Here is an 18,565-nt window from a genome sequence, read left to right on the forward strand (position 1 = left end):
AATGGATTGGGGTGGCACTGAGGAGGCAGGAATGATGGGCAATGATAGGCGGCACTGATGGGTACTGATGAGGCAGCACTGATGGTCACTGATAAGCAGCACTGATAGGTCTGCTCTGATAATGAGGGCACTGATGATCAGTTCCCTGATTATCTGTGTATATGTTCCCTTTCATACTTGTCGGTTACCGGCTCTCCTTCCCTCGCACTGTGACAGCACATGAGGAAAGGAATGCCTATAACTGGGAGGTTTGTTTACATATGATCACCTGTGATTGGACACAGCTAATCACATGGTAAAGGACAGCTGTATTTGGCTCTTTACCTGCAATCTGTGATCAGCTGTGTCCGAAGGATGCGCGGGGGGCGTGGTTTTGGGAGGAGGTCCATAGACAGAATGAGAGAGCCATGCTGTAGCCATCTTTTCAGCTATAGCACAGTCATGAAGTGGTTAAAAAAATTCTAAGGTTAGTTTTGAACTTTCCTCCTGCTTTTTTAAGCGAATGTCCCTGTGTTCTTGATCTTAGCTTCATATTGAAAATACTGCCCTCATCATCCGTATTTACACCCATAGGGTATTTAAAGGTTTAAATCACATTGCTCCTATCTCCTGTTAATGCAGAGAGTGGTATTGACTTGTTGGTGTTAGCATTGCTCTCTGCATCATTGCACTGTAAATGAAAGGCACCATGGTGACCCCTCAGGGCGTCCTATGGGGCACTGCACTCACAGTAAGCTCTCGGTCTTCTGAGCTGAATTTTATTGGTTGTCATTTAACCTGGAAGACTGGGGGCATCATGTGGCTAAAAGTAAAAGGAAATACTGCAGGAGACAGCTCTTCATCTGGGAGACTCTAGTGTTGATTTGGCCAGACAACCATTCAAACACATTCCATTTAAAAGTATGTCCCGCCTCTTCCGAAAAAAGGAACAGAGCAATGTAAAAACATAATTTGCAATAGTTCGAAACTCTATTTAAGAAGTTAAATTATATAGAACTTTGTGAATGTACTTTCGTAACATAAAGAATTCTGATTATGATGGCAAATATCAAGTTGTTATTCATGAAGAATCCTGAGTCAGCATTTTGTTCTTTAATGCTTCTTACTCCGTCAACAACTAAAGTGTCTCTCCAGTAATGGATGACGTTAGACAAAATATCAAGGGAGGGATGAGGATTTAACATGAATGTTTTCATTATTTACAAGAAATTACATGACATTTGTAACAGTCAGTCCACTGGTGGGTGACCCCACTATTCCATCTCCGCTGCTGTGAAAACTTTAATACTGTCCCAAAGTCCTCAGCATCATCCTTTCAACGCCAACCATCTCGTGTCCATTCTTGTTAGCTGAAAAAGGTGAGTAGGGTTAGTGTCTCTGGAGAGATGCATATTCTGGGTTTCTTGGTGTAACTGTAGGCACATGGGACTGTACTTAAAGAAGAACTTCACTCAAAACGGGAAGTTACACTTTGGGGCCCGGATTCACAAAGCACTTGCGCCGATGTATGCGTAGGCGCACATTTAGGCTGGACGCTCCCATTATTTAGCCATTCAAATATGAAAATGAGGGAAATACGGCGATTCACGAACGTAAGTGCACCCGACGCAGGCTACGCGATGTGCGCGTAAGTTGTACGTCCGGCGTAAAGTTATGCCCCATAAAGCAGGTGTAACCCAGCAGCAGACATGCAAAGGTCTGCACCAGGGAACTCAAGCCGGCGTATTTTACGTTGTTTATGTTGGACGTGTGTCTGGCTGAGCGTAGGTTACGTTCATGGCGTAGGCAGTGATCCGGCGTATCTTAGGCAGTTGTTCCGACGTGGTTGTGAGCATGCGCAGAGGGATGCGTCCACGTCCCTGCGCATGCGCAATTCGTGATACGTATCTGTCTGGCGCTCGGACCATCATTTGCATTAGGGGTCACGCCTCATTTGCATGGCTCACCCCCACTTCCACCTACGCCGACTTGCGCCTTGCAAACCCAGCGCAGTTTTGGGAGCAGTGGCTTTGTGAATTCCATGCTTGCCTCTGTGCGCTGCGTCGGCGTAGCGTATTTTATTTGCGCTACGGCGGCGTAATGTGCGCCCGCTCTCTGTGAATCCGGGCCTATATCTTCCTCCCGTTTTTTTCCTCGCAGTGGGAAGCTGGCTGGGAATCCAAAAACTGGCGAAGAACCGACCCAGGCAAGGACGGCGCTGGATCCTTGGACAAGTAAGTGTCCTTTCATTAAAAGTCAGTCCCTTTTATATTTACCTAGGTGGATGCAGCATCAGTCCCCCGGCCTCTACACTGAGAACCAAGCGATCGAACACCACCAGTCACTTAGTGACTGTCAGTCTCCCTCCTTGCGAATCCAGACTCCATGGTCAGCATGACGCGGTGCCTGGACTGAAATCGATGACGTCAGCAGAGAGCGGACTTCAGCCTGCTTTCTGCTGAAAACGGGTCACAGGAATGCAAAATGAATTGCAATCCTGTGATCCATAGGAGAAGTACAGCCAAACGAGCCTTGCGTGGATTTCTCCTTTAATAACTGCTACAGTAGGTGTTTGTGATATTGTGCTTTTAGCACGACAGCGTCGCGCTGATACTCGGCGACGTGGTGCCGAGATCTCGCCGACATCTTGGTAGGTATCACATGGGTAGGTACAGAGCATGATGGGACTGTGAGGCCTATATAGGTCCGATGCAAGGCGCGCATCCGTCATTTCAGCGAGGAGGACCGGCGAGTCAACATCGGGAGAAGAAGAGAAGTGAAGAACATGACGTCACAGCGCGGAAGAAGACGTACAGCACGGAAGAAGGGACCGGACTGCGAGACGAAGAACCGGGGTGCGACGAGTCAACAGCGGAGAGCGGCGAGACCCCCCGGATAGCGGAGAAGACCCGTCGGGATAGCGGAAGAAGAAGAGCCCCGCCGAAGACGCCGGAGGAAACCCGCCGGGGGGGTGGGGGCTTTTTTAAAAGCCACCCCCCCCGGCGGTGGAAGAGAACCAGACGGCGGCCCCCACCCACCCGAAGACGTCAAAGAAGAAGCCCCCCCTGGTAAAAGAGCTAATAAAGAAGACAGGGGGCGGCCTCCGGAGCAGACTAATAAAATATTTTAATACACTGTGTGGTTTATTTGTGTTTTTACCACTTTTCTTGCAGGTGAATGGGTAGGGGTACGATGTACCCCATACTCATTCACTTAGGGTGGGGGGCCGGTATCTGGGGGCCCCCTTATTAAAGGGGGCTCCCAGATTCCGATAAGCCTCCCGCCCGCATACCCCGACAACCAACGGCCAGGGTTGTCGGGAAGGGGCCCTGTCCTCATCAACATGGGGACAGGGTGCTCTGAGGTGGGGGGGCCGCAGTGCGCCCCCCTGCCCCAGAGCACCCAACCCCCCCATGTTGAGGGCATGCAGCCTGGTACGGCTCAGGAGGGGGGGGGGGGGGGGCTCGCTCGTCCCCACTCCCTTCCTGGCTGGCCGGGTAGCGTGCTTTGGATACGGGTCTGGTATGGATCGTAGGGGGACCCCCTATGCCGTTTTTTTCGGCGTAGGGGGGCTCTCCTTACAACCCATAACAGACCTAAGGGCCCGGTATGCTCCTGAGGGGGGGACCCATGCCGGATTTTTATTTAAAATCCGGCGGGGACTTCCCCCTCAGGATTCATAACAAACGCCGCACACGTGTAGAATTGGCGGGAATCCAAGTCGGATCTCCCGTCGCTTCTATGACGGCTCTGTCTCCATCGCGGCAAGCCAGCTCGGCGCTGGCTCCCGCGATGGGGCTCGTAGGTGCTCAATCTCGCCGAGAAAGAGAGCGAGATTGACACAAAATCGGGTTCACCTACTGTATAAAGGGGGACTATGGAAAAAATGCTGTATATGATGGAGTCATTCGGTAGTATTAACATGGCAGTTTTTTTCTTCTGACTACCCCTTATAACATAGTCTTATTACCTGTTGACCTTGCCAGTTTAAACAAGTCAAGCTATGCAGCAAACATGGCAGTTACAGGGGTTAGAACATATCATATTACACTGCCTGGGGTGCCTATAATGGTCAGATTTTATTCATGTGCCACTTGAATACCAGGGCTTTTCTGGCAATTTTTGTTTACATGCATCAATCAGTATTTTCTACTAGAAAATCTCTTAGAACCCCCAAACATTATACATTATTTTAAATATATATATATATTTTTAAACAGAGGCCCTAGAGAATAAATTAATAGGTGTTGCAATATTTTATATTACACAGTATTTGTGCAGCGGTTTTACAAATGCATTTTTTTTGTGGAAAAATACACTTTTTGAATTTTCATATAAAAAAAAGACAATATATAATTTTTGTAAAATATAAAAGATGATGTTACACTGCCAAACATGTCACTCTTTAAAATTGCAGATGTGCTTGTAACGGCAGAAAACAACATACATTTTATAATCCATAGGCGATGCTTTAAAAGCCTTTACAGCAGGGGTGGCCAACCAGTGGCCCGGGGGCCATATGTGGCCCGTGGAGCCCTCTGATGTGGCCCGCGACCTCCTGCTCTGGAATGGTGGGTTGGCAAGCTCAGGTTGCCGACCTGCCATACCACAGCATCCGTGTTGTGAATGAAGCTGGTGGTAGAGGAAGAAAGTGGCTGTGGAGCAGAGTCCATAAGCTTCCTCTACAGCGCTGGATTTTGCCACCGGTGGTGTCTATGGCAAAGTTCAGCTAACCCGCAGAATAGACGCAGGTGCACTACGCTGCACCCGCGGTGTGGTTAAACTGCAGCACATCAGTGTGAAAGCAGTCTTAAGCCCTTTTCACATGATCAGCTCGACCAAATGGGACCCTCAATTCACCTCTATAGAGCGACAGATGTTTGTTTACGCCCGCCTACCTCCAATCCGAAAAACAGAAGGGAATTTGTCCCCTTTCATCTGGGCGGATCGGAGGGCCTATAGAGTAGCAATGACCTGTCATCCGCCCGCTCCGCTCATTGTTGCCCTTGACTGGTTACCAAGTTGCTTAAGTGGCCCTCGTTCTTCAAAAGGTTGGGCACCCCTGCTTTACAGGTTACCACTTTAAATTTACACAGTAGGTCTGGTGCTAGAATTACGGCCCTTTAACTGATGTTTGTGATGATACCTCGCATCTGTGAAAATTTTAAATACTAGGGAACAGATTCACATACATTTAGAACGGCGCAGCGTATCAGAGATACGCTACGCCGCCGTATCTTACCTGGCTTTAAGTCGAATCCAGGAAGATTTTGCGCCGTAAGTTACGGCGGCGTAGTGTATTTCTGGCGGGGGAATTCAAATCGGCGATTAGGGGGCGTGATTCATTTAAATGAAGCGCGTCCCCGCGCCGATTGAACTGCGCATGCTCTGTTTCAAAATTTCCCGCTGTGCTTTGCGCGAAATGACGTCGCAACGACGTCATTTTTTTAACTTAGACGTGACTTACGTCCATCCCTATTCACGGACGACTTACGCAAAAAAAATAATTAAAATTTCGCGGAAACGACGACCATACTTAACATGGCAAGTCTATCTATACGCCGCAAAATAGCAGCTTTAACCATACGCCGGAAAAAGCAGACGACTAAAAAGCTCATTTGCATACCCAACACGAACTCCACCCAGCGGACGCCAAAGTATTACGAAGCCGTACGCCTGTCGGATCGAACCCAGATGCCATCGTATCTTGGTTTGAGGATTCAAACTAAAGATACGACGTGGGTAATTTGAAAGTACGCCGGCCTATCAGTAGATACGCCGCCGTACTCTCTCTCTCTGGATCTGCCCCTTTTTTTTTTCACGTTCGCTTTAATTGCTTTTTTTTTTTTAAAAATATCACTTTTATTGCTGTCACAAGGAATGTAAGCAATACTCATGACAGCAATTGGCATGTGACAGGTACTCTTTATGGAGAGATCTGGGGTCTGTAAGACCTCATAATCCCTCCTCCGCCCTTAAAAGCATTTGATCACACCAAGATCAGTGTGATCAAATGCTGTTCATTTTAAAATATCACCATTTACTTCCGGGGAAACCGGAAGTGATGTAAGCTTATTACTTGCGGGTTCCTATATCATAGAGGCGTTCAAAGCAGCTTCAGTGTTTGACCGCCTCTATGATCAGCCAGCGGAAATGCCAGCTGGTCAATTAGGACTCACGGTGGGACCAGGATACTGGTAAAGCCGCAGAAGGCAACAGGAGGGGTTGGTCAGCCCCCTGCTGCTGGTGAAAGCAATCCAGAAGCTAGTGAGCTGCTAGTATTACTTTTACAAGAGAGCCGACCATCCGCACTAAAAGAATGGTAGCGGGATGATGCATGCATCTTTTCGGTATAACCACTTGAAGTTTAGAATGTACATCGCTGGTCGGCAAGTGTTTAAATCTTTTTTTCCAAAGAAAACTTGCTTAACCACTTAAGGACCCCTTCACGCCGATAGACCTCGGCAGAATGGCACGGCTGGGCACAATCACGTATCTGTACGTGTCTCTTTAAGCTCAGCCGTGGGGTCGTGAGCGCGCCATCGCCGGCGTGTTTGCGACCCGGTCCTAAGCTCCATGACCGCGCTCGCGGGACCCGCAGACCCGATCGCCGCGGGTGTCCCGCGATCGGTCACCGGAGCTGAAGAACGGGAAGAGGTGTGTGTAAACACACCTTCCCTGTTCTTCACTGTGGCAGTGTCATTGATCGTCTGTTCCCTGATACAGGAAAAGACGATCAATGAGGTCACATGTCCAGCCCGCCCCCTACAGTTAGAAACACATATGAGGTCACACTTAACCCTTACAGCGCCCCCTAGTGGTTAACTCCTAAACTGCAATTGTCATTTTCACAGTAAACAGTGCATTTTTATAGCACTTTTTGCTGTCAAAATGACAATGGTCCCAAAAATGTGTCAAAATTGTCCGATGTGTCTGCCATAATGTTGCAGTCACGAAAAAAATTGCTGATGGCCGCCATTAGTAGTAAAAAAAAAAAATAATAAAAATGCAATAAAACTATCCCCTATTTTGTAAACGCTATCAATTTTGCCCAAACCAATCGATAAATGCTTATTGCAATTTTTTTTACCAAAAATATGTAGAAGAATACGTATCGGCCTAAACTGTGGGGGAAAATTTTATTTTTTTATATATTTTTGGGGGATATTTATTATAGCAAAAAGTATGAGGCATAAGCTAAGAATACTTCTAATTGGACATAATGGATACTTCAGGAGTATCGGCATAAATGATTGGGTATAAAATAGTTGTCATGCTGATCCACTGGTTTGGTACCAGTTACTGACCAGGAACAAGCACGAATATCAGGATTATAATGGTTCCACATGCGTGACTCCCATTAAAGCTTTAGACAGCCAGGTAATTAGCATTTTCAGCAAGGGGACAGCTAGTTCTCCAAGAAAGGCGAATCTTATCCATGAAAAACACAAATATCTTACCGTATTCTTTACTGCTGAATCCCCACCTGTCCGAGAGACAGAAAAATACTCATTAGATCTCAGATTCTGCCGCTGTATAATGTTGTGTAAATATTTCATAATAAAAAGATGTCTTTGTTTCTTTTGTATTATATTATATGATACACAGTTGTTTTCTTGTCAGTTTGTTACATTTCTATACAATGGAGGATACAATTACCAGTCCCAGCATCCATTGAAGTTAGACATGTTAGATTTGGCCTGAGGATAGAGGATGATGAAGTTGTTCAGATCAGCGACTTGGTTGTATCCGGTGTTTCTGGCGTATTTATCGCCGAGCTTCTCCCTGCATATAAAAAAAACACATCTCAATCAGCCAGCAAGACGGCCACGTTTAGACAAGCCTAAGGACCGCCATTTGTTTTGCATTTTTGAAGCTTTTCAAAAAATTTGCAAACTCATCACCTATCCTTTTGACTTTTGAAGGGAATTAGTTCTATAGGACCTCAGGATGCAGAGGCACCGTCATACAGCACAGAGATTCCACATTTGTATTTGGCATTGTATGCAACCACGACTTTGTTTTCCTCATACATTAGAGGCAGCTTTTCCAGGTCCCCTTTGCTGCCTAATGGGGTTGAACGCAGGGGAATGCTGTACTTTGTGTTTCCCATATGTTTTCAATTAGCCCCCCCATTGTGCACCTCATTCACAGGCGTAAACTGTTTCAGTTTTTTATTCTTTTTTTAGCTAAAGCAAACACTAAGCAAAGAATAGTGGGACCAATCAGAAAAGGGGAGGAGACATAATGGGGTTGTAACGTAATATTATTGCTTAAGGTCGCTCTTAAGTGGTTAGCCGTGTACACAAAATCAGTTTGTCCGATGAAAACAGACCAATGGACTGTTTTCATTAGACAAATCGATCGTGTGTGGGCCCCATCGGTCTTTTTTCCATCGGTGAAAAAAAATAGAACATGTTTTAATTTTTTCCTACGGATAAAAAAACGATAGAAAAATTCGATCGTCTGTGTGGAACTCCATCAGAGAAAAATCCACGCATGCTCAGAATCAAGTCAACGCATGCTCTGAAGCATTGAACTTCATTTTTTACGGCTCGTCGTAGTGTTATACGTCACCGTGTTTTGGCACGGTCGGATTTTTGACCGATGGTGTGTAGGCAAGACTGATGGAAGTCAGCTTCATTGGATATCCGACGAAAAAATCCATCGGATTAGATTCCATCAGATATCCGATCGTGTGTACAGGGCTTAACAGACCACTTTAACCTACAGGTAAGCCTAGATTAACCACTTAAGGACCGCCTCCTGCAGATATACGTCGGCAGAATGGCACGGCTGGGCACAAGCACGTACCTGTACGTCCTCTTTAAGTGCCCAGCCGTGGGTCGCAGGCCCGCGACCCGGTCCGAAGCTCCGCGGCCGCGGGACCCGTGGACCCGATCGCCGCTGGAGTCCCACGATCGGTCCCCGGAGCTGAAGAACGGGGAGAGCTGTGTGTAAACACAGCTTCCCCGCTCTTCACTGTGGCGCTGTCATGGATCGCGTGTTCCCTGATATAGGGAAACACGATCAATGACGTCACACATCCAGCCCCGCCCCCCTACAGCTAGAAACACAGATGAGGTTACACTTAACCCCTTCAGTGCCCCCTAGTGGTTAACTCCTAAACTGCAATTATCATTTTCACAGTAAACAATGCATTTTTAATGCATTTTTTGCTGTGAAAATGACAATGGTCCCAAAAATGTGTCAAAATTGTCCGATGTGTCCGCCATAATGTCGCAATCACGAAAAAAATCTCTGATCGCCGCCATTAGTAGTACAAAAAAATAATTAATAAAAATGCAATAAAACTATCCCCTATTTTGTAAACACTATGGCCCAGATTCACAACCGAGATACGACGGCGTATCTCCAGATACGCCGTCGTATCTCTGCGTTGTGCCGTCGTATCTATGCGCCTGATTCTTAGAATCAGTTACGCATAGATATCTGTTAGATCCGACAGGCGTAAGCCTCTTACGCCGTCGGATCGTAACTGCATTTTTACGCTGGCCGCTAGGTGGTGCTTCAGTCGAATTCCGCTTTGAGTATGCAAATTGGCTAAATACGCGAATTCCCGAACGTACGCCCGGCCGACGCAGTAAAGTTACGCCTTTTACGTTAGGCTTTTCCCGGCGTATAGTTGCCCCTGCTATATGGTGGCATAAGTGCGGCGTAACAATGTTAAGTATGGCCGTCGTTCCCGCGTCGAAATTTGAAAAAGTTACGTAGTTTGCGTAAGTCGTCCGTGAATGGGGCTGGACGTCATTTACGTCCACGTCAAACCCAATACGTCCTTGCGCTGTATTAGGAGCAATGCACACTGGGAGATCACGTCGGATCACAGTACATTTACATAAAACACGCCCCCCTGATCCAAATTTGAATTAGGCGGGCTTACGCCGGCCGATTTACGCTACGCCGCCGCAACTAAAGGGGCAAGTGCTTTGAGAATACAGCACTTCCCCGTCTAAGTTGCGGCGGCGTAACGTAAATCGGATACGTTACGCCGTGATTGAGGACCGCTTTGGGGGCTTTGATCTCAGGTAAGTAATTCATAATGAGCTAGTATGCCATGCATACTAGCTCATTATGCCTTTCTCTTGCAGGTGTTTTTTCCCGTATTTTTACTTCCTCTTTAAGGAGTGTTTACTTCCTCTTTAAGGGCTAGTTTACACTTACTTCAAAACATGGCTTCGGACATGATTTGTTAAAGCATCGGCTTTGCTTCACAAATTATACCCCATGTCGCTTTAGTGGTGCTTCATCCTCGAAACACCACCAAAGCACCTATCGCTTCAACATGCTTTTTGATGTGTTTTTGATGCTTCTGTGATGCTTTGGTGGTGCTTCAGTGAGGCTTCAGTGGTGCTTCGATGATGCTTCAGTGGTGCTTCAAGCAAGCTTTGTCATAGACTTGAAGCACCACTAAAGTGACATGGTGTATAATTTTTGAAGCAAAGGCGAAGCAAAGCAAAAGCATAGTGTAAACAAAACTGTAAGCTAACCATTTTATTTAGTGACAGGGGCTTTGACTGGCGTTCAGAGAGCTTTAACAAAGTGTGTCTGAAGCCTTGTTTTGAAGCAAGTGTAAACTAGCCCTAGTGGGGTTGTCGTATTGCATTTGGCAGTCCATTAAAATAATAGGCTGTCAAACACACATCATACAGGAACATGCGATAATGCACGAATGCACGCATTATGGTGTGAACTGGACTGGACAGCAAATGTCCGATGGAGCCTACACACGGTCAGAATTTCTGACAAAAAGCTCACATCGAACATTTGTTGTCGGAATTTCCGATCATGTACGCGGCATAAAGCCTCGTACACACAATCGGACTTCCATCTTACTTTTCCGGGGATTTTTGTCCGAAGGGAGTTGTCCATGAAATTGTTCTGCACACACACGGCACAACATTTTCAGCCAACATTCACCAAACCACGTGGTTTTTCAGCTCTTTACCGCCACCCTTTGGGCAATTTCTGCTATTGTTGTCTGATGTTTAGCACTGGTTTGGAGCATGCGTGTTTGTACTTTGGATTTTAGTCCGATGGATTTGTGCACACACGAGCGGATAATCCGATCCGCAAAATCCAATCGTGTGTATGGGCCTTTAGAAGACTTTTTGTACGTAAAATAAACATTTTATACAAAAATAAAAAAGGATATAAAGCATTATCCCTGGTCTAAACACTTGTGGAAAAATGGCAAATTGCTAATTTGGTTTCCAATGTCTTACCTTGCCTGAAGACATCCATGGAATACAATGTGCAGTCTGCATTCTGAAATAAATATTATAAAGGGGTCAACAGATTATAAAGATACAGTGGAGCCTTGGATTACAAACATAACCGTTCCAGGAGAATGCTTGTAATTCAAAGCTCTCGCCTATCAAAGCGAGTTTCCCCATAGAAGTCGATGGAAACGAAGATAATTTGTTCCTCATTGACTTGCATGCAATACCGCATGTGGCCAGAGGTGGGGGCGCAAGAGAGCCTCGGAAATACTCGAGGACAGATCGGCGGAAATTGGAAACCCTCGCAAAGGCTTGGAAACACTCGGGAGCGGAGTAATTTCAAGTGATTCTGAGTATTTCCGAAAGGCTCCAAACCGTTCCGAGTGTCACCGGCGCCCCCGCACCTCTGGTCCAATGCGGTACTGCACACCCAATTGGCTTGAATCCTGCTCGTTTCACTTGCAAACTGAGTCAGGATTTTTTTTAAAGTTACTCTTTCAAAACGCTCGTTAACCACGTTACTCGTAAACCGAGGTTTCACTGTATACTACACAGCTGTTTGAGTGCAGACAGTCTGAGAATAAGAGGCTCGGTTCACACTGCAGTGATGCGGGAACCCTGCAAATCCACTGCGGATTCCTGCATCGCATGTCTCCTGGCAGCAGTTCACACTTTTGGCCACGGCTGTATTCATACCCAGACATTATATTCTTTTTTTAACCTGTAAGGCAAAAATCGAATGTGCTAGTATGCATTGCATGCTAGCACCTTATATGGAACTTATCTTAGAACGAAGCCCTTCCAGCGCTGAGCTGTCACCGCTGACAGGGCTTCCATCTTCATCTGGTCTTCCTTCCGGTTCGCGGACTCTGGCTGTGTGAGTGGCCAGAGCCACAACAACGTCACGTTTAGGAGATATTTATAGTACCTATAGGATTCATGTATGGGAGCTTACTCCCACTTTAATCTGGTTTAACCACTTAAGACCCGGACCAAAATGCAGCTAAAGGACCCGGTCAGGTTTTGCGATTCGGCACTGCGTCGCTTTAACAGACAATTGCGCGGTCGTGCGACGTGGCTCCCAAACAAAATTGGCGTCCTTTTTTTCCAGCAAATAGAGCTTTCTTTTGGTGGTATTTGATCACCTCTGCGGTTTTTATTTTTTGCGCTATAAACAAAAATAGAGCGACAATTTTGAAAAAATGCAATATTTTTAACTTTTTGCTATAATAAATATCCCCCAAAAATATATTAAAAAACATTTATTTTCCTCAGTTTAGGCCCCGATACGTATTCTTCTACCTATTTTTGGTAAAAAAATCGCAATAAGCGTTTATCGGTTTATAGCGAATTACAAAATGGGGGATAGTTTTATTGCATTTTTTTTAATTATTATTTTTTTACTACTACATCAGCAATTGTTTTCGTGACGGCGACATTATGAGGGACACATCGGCCAATTTTTACACATTTTTGCGACCATTGTCATTTTGACAGCAAAAAGTGCTATAAAAATGCACTGTTTACTGTGAAAATGACAATTGCAGTTTAGGAGTTAACCACTAGGGGGCACTGTAGGGGTTAAGGGTGACCTCATGTGTGTTTACAACTGTAGGGGTGTGTGGCTGTAGGTGTGACGTCATCGATTGTGTATCCCTATAAAAGGGATCACCCGATCGATGCCGCCGCCACAGTGAAGAACGGGGAAGCTGTGTTTACACACAGCTCTCCCCGTTCTTCAGCTCCAGGGACCGATCGCGGGATTCCAGCGACGATCGGGTCCGCGGGTCCCGGAGCTTCGGACCGGGTCGCGGGCGCTCCCCCGTGACCCACGGCTGGGTACTAGCACAGGACATACCTGTACGTGCATGTGCCCAGCCGTACCATTCTGCCACCGTAAATGTGCAGGAGGCGGTCCTTAAGTGGTTAAGAAGATACAAGTCCATTCAGTTCAACCCACAGAAGAAAAAAAAACAACAAAGCATTATCCAATTTGCTCCAATGGGGGTAAAAAATCCTTCCTGATCCCCCAAGAGGCAATGGATATTTTTTCTGGATCAGCTTTACCTATAAATGCTAGTATCCAGTAATATTTTGTACATTTAGGAAGAATCCAGAAAAACAATCTACTGAGTTGGCCAGAACCAGCTCTTCAGGGAGTCTAATCCACATTTTCACAGCTCTTACTGTGAAGAAGACTTTCCCGTTTTGGAGGTTAAAGTGGTTGTAAAGGCAGAAAGTATTTTATCTTAATGCATCCCCTCAGCCCCCCCCCCCCCCCCCAATACTTACATGAGGTCCATCAAGATCCCGCAATGCTGTAAAAGAGACTCAGCTGCCCGGGCCCCCCCCCCCCCCCTCACTGGCTAAGACAGCAGTGTGACGCCATTGGCTCCCGCTGCTGTCAATCAAAGTCGGGCAGCTAATCTTTCTTTGTAATGTAACTATTTTTGAAGGAATAAAACATGGGGGAATCTGCATATGTTTTTTTTTCTTCTTTAATTTGCCTTGACATACACTTTACATTGTTACAGTAGTGTAGGGATTGGGGTATGTTCTGCTATTTACTTGTATTCTCTTCCTGTCAAGGTGGACATGTCCGCCCAGTGTAAGGCTGTAAGGCCCTGTAAAGGATGACCTGTCTCCTTCCTGACCTCAAGGCTGATAACTGACATTATGTATATATTGGAAGAGGGTAAAACTGGCTATTAAAGCGGAGTTCCACTCAAAAGTGGAACTTCCACTTATGCGTCTTCTCCCCCCCCCTCCAGTGCCACATTTGGCACTTATCAGGGGGAGGGGGGATTGAGTACCTTTGTTTGGCAGGAGACGACGTCCGTGATAGGCGGAACACTGAACACAGGCTCTGCTGGGAAACTGAGTGTTCCGCCCATCACGGAACACCACGAGGAGGAGGCACGGTTTTTAAAAAATGGACGCCCGCAGTCTGACTGACTCTGCCAGGGATAAGGTATGGAGATTATCGAAGTGAGGTGAGGCAATGGCACAATGAGGTGAGGCAATGGCACAGTGAGGTGAGGCAATGGCACAGTGAGGTGAGGCAATGGCACAGTGAGGTGAGGCAATGGCACAGTGAGGTGAGGCAATGGCACAGTGAGGTGAGGCAATCGCACAGTGAGGTGAGGCAACGGTACAGTGAGGGGGGAAGGGGGTCGTCTTATACGGCGAGTATATCCCAAAACCAACATTTTAGCTGGAAAATTAGGGGGTCGTCTTATACGCCCAGTAGCCTTATCCCCCGGCAAATACGGTAAATAGTAAAAAAACAAGTAATTCCCGAAAGGTGAGGCTACACCCATTCAGCAATGGACATTCTGATTATTACAGGAGCCCAATGGTGACTGGCTCTGCTGGGAGTTTACAAATTGAAGCCTTCACTTACGTGCTCCACTCTGGCAGGAAGCAGGAACGTATATATATCCAGCAGTGTCCATTCCATAGGTGGAGGGGGAAGCAGGTTTAAAAAATTCTGACTGGTCGAATAGAATCAACTAGAAGAGAGACATGGGGAGACAAGTGAATTCAATGGGGAGAACAATAAAGTAGACATGTGCACACTGAAATATTTTGTTTCGGAATTTCGTTTTCGTCCGAAAAAATAAATTTATTTAGTTACTCCCGAAATTCGTTTTTATCTATTATGTTTTTCGTTAAAAAATGCATTTGTCCGAAAATCCAAATTAATTAAGGTTGAATCTGTCATTGAAGGCTTATGGTGTCTGTTGAAAGTTCTAAGGCCCCGTACACACGACCGAGGAACTCGACGTGCCAAACACATCGATTTCCTCGTCGAGTTCAGTGTTGAAGCCGCCGAGGATCTCGGCGGGCCGACTTTTCCCATTGACTAACGAGAAAATAGAGAACATGTTCTCTATTTGGCCCGACGAGTTCCTCGTCGGCTTCCTCGCTGAAAAGTGTACACACGACCGAGTTTCTCGGCAGAATAAGGCTCGGACCGAGTTTCTGGCTGAATTCTGCCGAGAAACTCGGTCGTGTGTATGGGGCCTAAGACGATTCAGCGAAATCTTAAAAAAAAAAGAAAAGAAAAAAAAAAAGATTCGACAGAGGCCCGGATTCACAAAGCACTTACGCCGGCGTATCTCGAGATACGCAGCGTACGTGCAAATATGCGCCGTCGTATCTATGCGCCGTGCCCACAAACTGAGATACGCCTAAAAATAGGCTTCATCCGACAGACGTAACTTGCCTACGCCGGCGTATCGTGGGCGCATATTTACGCTGGACGCAGGTGGCGCTCCCATTGATTTCCTGTTCAAATATGGAAATGAGGGAGATACGTTGATTCACGAACGTACTTGCGCCCGGCACAAAAGCATAGTGTAAACAAAACTGTAAGCTAACCATTTTATTTAGTGACAGGGGCTTTGACTGGCGTTCAGAGAGCTTTAACAAAGTGTGTCTGAAGCCTTGTTTTGAAGCAAGTGTAAACTAGCCCTAGTGGGGTTGTCGTATTGCATTTGGCAGTCCATTAAAATAATAGGCTGTCAAACACACATCATACAGGAACATGCGATAATGCACGAATGCACGCATTATGGTGTGAACTGGACTGGACAGCAAATGTCCGATGGAGCCTACACACGGTCAGAATTTCTGACAAAAAGCTCACATCGAACATTTGTTGTCGGAATTTCCGATCATGTACGCGGCATAAAGCCTCGTACACACAATCGGACTTCCATCTTACTTTTCCGGGGATTTTTGTCCGAAGGGAGTTGTCCATGAAATTGTTCTGCACACACACGGCACAACATTTTCAGCCAACATTCACCAAACCACGTGGTTTTTCAGCTCTTTACCGCCACCCTTTGGGCAATTTCTGCTATTGTTGTCTGATGTTTAGCACTGGTTTGGAGCATGCGTGTTTGTACTTTGGATTTTAGTCCGATGGATTTGTGCACACACGAGCGGATAATCCGATCCGCAAAATCCAATCGTGTGTATGGGCCTTTAGAAGACTTTTTGTACGTAAAATAAACATTTTATACAAAAATAAAAAAGGATATAAAGCATTATCCCTGGTCTAAACACTTGTGGAAAAATGGCAAATTGCTAATTTGGTTTCCAATGTCTTACCTTGCCTGAAGACATCCATGGAATACAATGTGCAGTCTGCATTCTGAAATAAATATTATAAAGGGGTCAACAGATTATAAAGATACAGTGGAGCCTTGGATTACAAACATAACCGTTCCAGGAGAATGCTTGTAATTCAAAGCTCTCGCCTATCAAAGCGAGTTTCCCCATAGAAGTCGATGGAAACGAAGATAATTTGTTCCTCATTGACTTGCATGCAATACCGCATGTGGCCAGAGGTGGGGGCGCAAGAGAGCCTCGGAAATACTCGAGGACAGATCGGCGGAAATTGGAAACCCTCGCAAAGGCTTGGAAACACTCGGGAGCGGAGTAATTTCAAGTGATTCTGAGTATTTCCGAAAGGCTCCAAACCGTTCCGAGTGTCACCGGCGCCCCCGCACCTCTGGTCCAATGCGGTACTGCACACCCAATTGGCTTGAATCCTGCTCGTTTCACTTGCAAACTGAGTCAGGATTTTTTTTAAAGTTACTCTTTCAAAACGCTCGTTAACCACGTTACTCGTAAACCGAGGTTTCACTGTATACTACACAGCTGTTTGAGTGCAGACAGTCTGAGAATAAGAGGCTCGGTTCACACTGCAGTGATGCGGGAACCCTGCAAATCCACTGCGGATTCCTGCATCGCATGTCTCCTGGCAGCAGTTCACACTTTTGGCCACGGCTGTATTCATACCCAGACATTATATTCTTTTTTTAACCTGTAAGGCAAAAATCGAATGTGCTAGTATGCATTGCATGCTAGCACCTTATATGGAACTTATCTTAGAACGAAGCCCTTCCAGCGCTGAGCTGTCACCGCTGACAGGGCTTCCATCTTCATCTGGTCTTCCTTCCGGTTCGCGGACTCTGGCTGTGTGAGTGGCCAGAGCCACAACAACGTCACGTTTAGGAGATATTTATAGTACCTATAGGATTCATGTATGGGAGCTTACTCCCACTTTAATCTGGTTTAACCACTTAAGACCCGGACCAAAATGCAGCTAAAGGACCCGGTCAGGTTTTGCGATTCGGCACTGCGTCGCTTTAACAGACAATTGCGCGGTCGTGCGACGTGGCTCCCAAACAAAATTGGCGTCCTTTTTTTCCAGCAAATAGAGCTTTCTTTTGGTGGTATTTGATCACCTCTGCGGTTTTTATTTTTTGCGCTATAAACAAAAATAGAGCGACAATTTTGAAAAAATGCAATATTTTTAACTTTTTGCTATAATAAATATCCCCCAAAAATATATTAAAAAACATTTATTTTCCTCAGTTTAGGCCCCGATACGTATTCTTCTACCTATTTTTGGTAAAAAAATCGCAATAAGCGTTTATCGGTTTATAGCGAATTACAAAATGGGGGATAGTTTTATTGCATTTTTTTTAATTATTATTTTTTTACTACTACATCAGCAATTGTTTTCGTGACGGCGACATTATGAGGGACACATCGGCCAATTTTTACACATTTTTGCGACCATTGTCATTTTGACAGCAAAAAGTGCTATAAAAATGCACTGTTTACTGTGAAAATGACAATTGCAGTTGTCTGTAGGGGTGTGTGGCTGTAGGTGTGACGTCATCGATTGTGTATCCCTATAAAAGGGATCACCCGATCGATGCCGCCGCCACAGTGAAGAACGGGGAAGCTGTGTTTACACACAGCTCTCCCCGTTCTTCAGCTCCAGGGACCGATCGCGGGACTCCAGCGACGATCGGGTCCGCGGGTCCCGGAGCTTCGGACCGGGTCGCGGGCGCTCCCCCGTGACCCACGGCTGGGTACTAGCACAGGACATACCTGTACGTGCATGTGCCCAGCCGTACCATTCTGCCACCGTAAATGTGCAGGAGGCGGTCCTTAAGTGGTTAAGAAGATACAAGTCTATTCAGTTCAACCCACAGAAGAAAAAAAAACAACAAAGCATTATCCAATTTGCTCCAATGGGGGTAAAAAATCCTTCCTGATCCCCCAAGAGGCAATGGATATTTTTTCTGGATCAGCTTTACCTATAAATGCTAGTATCCAGTAATATTTTGTACATTTAGGAAGAATCCAGAAAAACAATCTACTGAGTTGGCCAGAACCAGCTCTTCAGGGAGTCTAATTCACATTTTCACAGCTCTTACTGTGAAGAAGACTTTCCCGTTTTGGAGGTTAAAGTGGTTGTAAAGGCAGAAAGTATTTTATCTTAATGCATCCCCTCAGCCCCCCCCCCCCCCCCAATA

General features: G+C 46.0%; 1 protein-coding gene across 2 annotated transcripts in view; it reads right to left on the reverse strand.

The window, feature by feature from the left end:
- Positions 1-950: 950 nt before the first annotated feature.
- The window catches only part of LOC120932811, a 40,813-nt gene continuing 23,198 nt past the window's right edge, over positions 951-18,565 (reverse strand). The window contains exons 8-11 of one of the 2 annotated variants that reach the window (XM_040345547.1): positions 11,226-11,268; positions 7,639-7,764; positions 7,440-7,465; positions 951-1,349 (exon numbers count right to left, since the gene is read on the reverse strand). In XM_040345547.1, the coding sequence (XP_040201481.1) occupies positions 1,282-1,349; positions 7,440-7,465; positions 7,639-7,764; positions 11,226-11,268 (263 nt within the window). In that variant the 3' untranslated portion in view covers positions 951-1,281. Of the gene's footprint in view, positions 1,350-7,439; positions 7,466-7,638; positions 7,765-11,225; positions 11,269-16,340; positions 16,384-18,565 lie in introns of both variants that reach the window. The other variant, XM_040345548.1, reaches the window with a different exon arrangement.

Source organism: Rana temporaria, chromosome 3 (assembly GCF_905171775.1).
Source record: "Rana temporaria chromosome 3, aRanTem1.1, whole genome shotgun sequence".
NCBI lineage: Eukaryota > Metazoa > Chordata > Amphibia > Anura > Ranidae > Rana > Rana temporaria.